The 3598-nt window shown below is 38.8% G+C and overlaps 1 protein-coding gene across 1 annotated transcript; it reads left to right on the forward strand.

The window, feature by feature from the left end:
- Positions 1 to 1113: 1113 nt before the first annotated feature.
- Positions 1114 to 1716, forward strand: LOC149242609 (F-box/kelch-repeat protein At2g44130-like). Its single transcript, XM_089370900.1, has one exon. It carries the CDS (start codon positions 1114 to 1116, stop codon positions 1714 to 1716), a length of 603 nt encoding a protein of 200 aa, XP_089227026.1.
- Positions 1717 to 3598: the final 1882 nt, after the last annotated feature.

Below are 3598 nucleotides of genomic sequence, written 5' to 3' on the forward strand. Positions count from 1 at the left end.
GGTGTGCAGAAGGTTTGAAACTATAGTGAACATTGACCTATACTGTCTAGTTCCCAGTTTGACGATCCTTCTTCTGAGTGCTTCTTTAATTGCATCAGTTTACATAGGGAAGAGTTATTCTTACTGTACCATCGACTAATAAATTGTTGTAGCTTTCTTAACACATGATTTGAATTCCAGCTTTCTTTCCACAAATAGATTACATTTCAATAATTCATTTACTCTTGTATTGAGAGCACTATACTACTAGCATTACTCTGACAATTGACCGCCTCAAACTGAGTACACTCTTTGAAATAACAAATCGTTCCTGGATTGAAAATTAATGTAGGGTAAATAAAGGTGAAAAAGACCCTTTTTACTACTTGACATTTACCCCACCTATGATAAAGAGATGTATTCCATCGTGTAGGCTTGCCGATAATGGAAGCACTACATTCTAGAGAAGGATAAGTACTACATGAATGGTAAGTAAAATAACAACCTCGGTATAAGTACAAGACAATATTATTGATATTTTATCCTCATCATATTATAATTAATAACAATAAATAAATACACACCTAAAATGAAAAATTCTAAATATAAAACAATAATAATAAATATACATAAAATAAAATGAATTGAAAATACTATTATTATTATTATTATTATAATAATAATAATAATAATATTAATATTATTATTATTATTATTATTATTATTATAAATTGTGTTAAGTACTAATTGATTTATTAAAAACCCTTAAATTACTCAACTAACTAAATCCATTCGACTTAATTTATCTATATAAATAGACTTTATATAATTTAAATAAAACATTCTTACATAAAGCATTGCCATGCCAAGTTGTTGATCGGTAAAATTTATATTAAATAATTATATTGCGAATTAAAAAATTATATATTTTCATATTACCAATAAATAACATAGTTTATCAATTAACTCCCTTTCTGGTCGGTTTGAAATTAGGTTTCCCAACATCCACACTATATATTTGACCACACTTTTATATTTTGAGGTACCGTCCTCCATATTGTTTACTTCTTTGTGTGTGGTAAAGCTTTGGGTAAACTCGATCGATCGGGAAATTGGTGTGTATAGGGTGCCCTAATGGACGCTATTCCGATGGATGTCGTTCGACAGTGTTTCCTAAGGATGCCTTATACATCACACGATACGCTGAAAGTTGTGTGCAATAGCTGGGAGGCTATGGTTCGTAGCCCTACGTTCTATGCTGACAGGAAGAAATGTCGGATGAGCGAGCAGATTATTTGCCTGGTTCAAAGAGATATTAGGAATCACAGAGATATGAACCCTGTTCTTGTAGTAACGGTATACGACCCTGTGAACGGCACCTGGCAAAGGCTACCTCAAATTGATGATCCCCACAATACTGAAATACCAACATGGTGTCAGTGCATAGCTGTGAATCAGAAGCTACTTCTCATAGGCAGATTCCAACCGTCCAATGAAATTTTTACGAAGAGTATCTATATTTACGAATTTGAGTCTTCGAGATGGCGCCACGGAGCTGACATCCCCACAGCTCGATCATTCTTTGCCTGCTCTGTCTCTTCTTCCACCGGACTTGTTTACGTCGCTGGCGGGATCGACGAGCGTGGTAGCCCTCTTGCAGCTGCAGAAGCATATGACGTGGTGAATGACAAGTGGACAATTTTGCCTCCTATGATCGAACCCCACGGCCATGGATGACGCGGTGTGTTCGTGGATGGTAAATTCATGGTGTTACATGAAGGCCAACCTGCAGAAGTTTTCGATCCGAGTGAGGGAACGTGGAAAATGAGGTCACATTGGTGGAATTTTGTGGGACAAGTATGGAGAAGTTGTGTGATTTAATCTTCTTCTTCGGAGTTGCACGTGTTCACCGAACAACAGGTGGAGAGGTACGATGTTGAGAAGGATGTTTGGAGTGTTGTAGCTACTCTTCTGAATCCCCACCATCTGGAGCTTTTTACGTGCGCTACATTGTGGCGCGACCAAATTTTTGTAAGCGGAGTGGGCGAGCGACCGCGTTCCAACCTAGAAAAACACATCTCTTATCTGTTCAATATGTCAACCAGGCAGTTCATGGAACTTCACCGTGATTGTGGGGAGGACTTTGCGGGCATGATCCTATCTGCAGCGACCGTGGAGATTTGAAAGTAATTTTTAGATGCGCGCCCAATTTAATCATTGTGTTGTGTTCAATTTGTTGTGGGGAAAAATGCTTATGCAGGACGATCCTATCCACCTAAGGTGTGACAGTGCCTTAGCAACAAACAGAGACAGCTATTCTAGTATTCTTCCTTTATGAATTAAGAATGAAGAGAGATGGATGGACTAACCGATGTCTTCTGTTTGTCCCTCGATCCGGTTTCTCTTCTCTTTGGGAGTTCCTAGCTACTTGCCTTCTCGCTCGCCTAGCTTCAACAGGTCTCTGCAAGATCACAAGAGAAGAACACTACACAAAGACATAGATTCATAATCATAACTAGTTCAGGATTAGAAGTAAACTAAACATACTAATGCAATCATACATCAAAGATACATCAGTATATAGGAGAAACCAAGATAGCTTTATTGATGAATAACAAGGTTCAGGAAGAGATACAACCCAGAGGGCTCCAATCCAACATCTCCTTCCCAGCAAAATGGAATTCCTATCTTCACTTCCGTTCAAAGCATTAAGCACCCAATGATTCCAATCTCAAACCAACGGCAATTCTTTGCGATAACAAAATTCCAGCCTCCAGATCTCATGGAGGAGAGATCCATATATAGATGTTTGGAGAGAGGATGAGTTAGCTTGAGATCTGACTAGTGTCCTCTCCCTCGTTCAGTTCTTGATTCCACTTGGAGGTTCTTGCTTCCACTTGGAGATTTGGAACCTCTTACTCATCATAGTCGAATTCCTTGAGGCAAGTGTCATTGAGGAAGATTTTGGAAGCTTCCTGGGTTTTGACACCTTGTGGAATGAACTTGCCACATGTCAACTCTCGCTCAGCGTAGGTAGCCAGTGTTGGCTTTGACATTCAGCACAGGTAGCCAGTGTTGGCTTTGACATTCAGCGTAGACAGCTAGTGGAGCCACTGAATTGATCCTGAATTGACTTGTTTTTGAGCAATTTCTGGTGGAGAACTTCTGTGAATTGCTGTGGTTTGTTAGCCTTGTTCCTCTAAGGGTAGGAACAACATGTTTAGGGACTTTGGATCCTTAGATTATGGACATTTCATGCTGAATGCTGTAAGGCACAAAAATGTCTATAACAGTTGCCCCTAAAGTATGAGGCCGTTTATCGGGTGAAATGCTTTATCCAGGAGGGTCTGAAGTTCATCCAATGTTGGGAGGAGACCTGTAATAAGATACAATACAATACAATACATTATTTTTCATACTGCTTTCATGATCTAGCTGAGGCGGGCATTCACATGCTCAGCTTTATAAATTCATTTCTCTGTACATAGAACAGACAATCGTCTGATGGTAGACTGATAATTTTGATGAAATTATCATCCTTTGAGTAGGATTATTATCTGCTGCAATGATGTACATGTCAATGTCTTTATCTTTCCTGAATATATATCGTAGCCCCGAT

The sequence above is a fragment of the Pinus tabuliformis genome, chromosome 8 (assembly GCF_031772625.1).
Source record: "Pinus tabuliformis cultivar Carrire ecotype Pingquan chromosome 8, CPIR1, whole genome shotgun sequence".
Lineage (NCBI taxonomy): Eukaryota > Viridiplantae > Streptophyta > Pinopsida > Pinales > Pinaceae > Pinus > Pinus tabuliformis.

Coding starts and splice junctions, on each gene's coding strand:
- LOC149242609 (XM_089370900.1), top strand. CDS start 1,114: ATGGACGCTATTCCGATGGATGTCGTTCGACAGTGTTTCCTAAGGATG.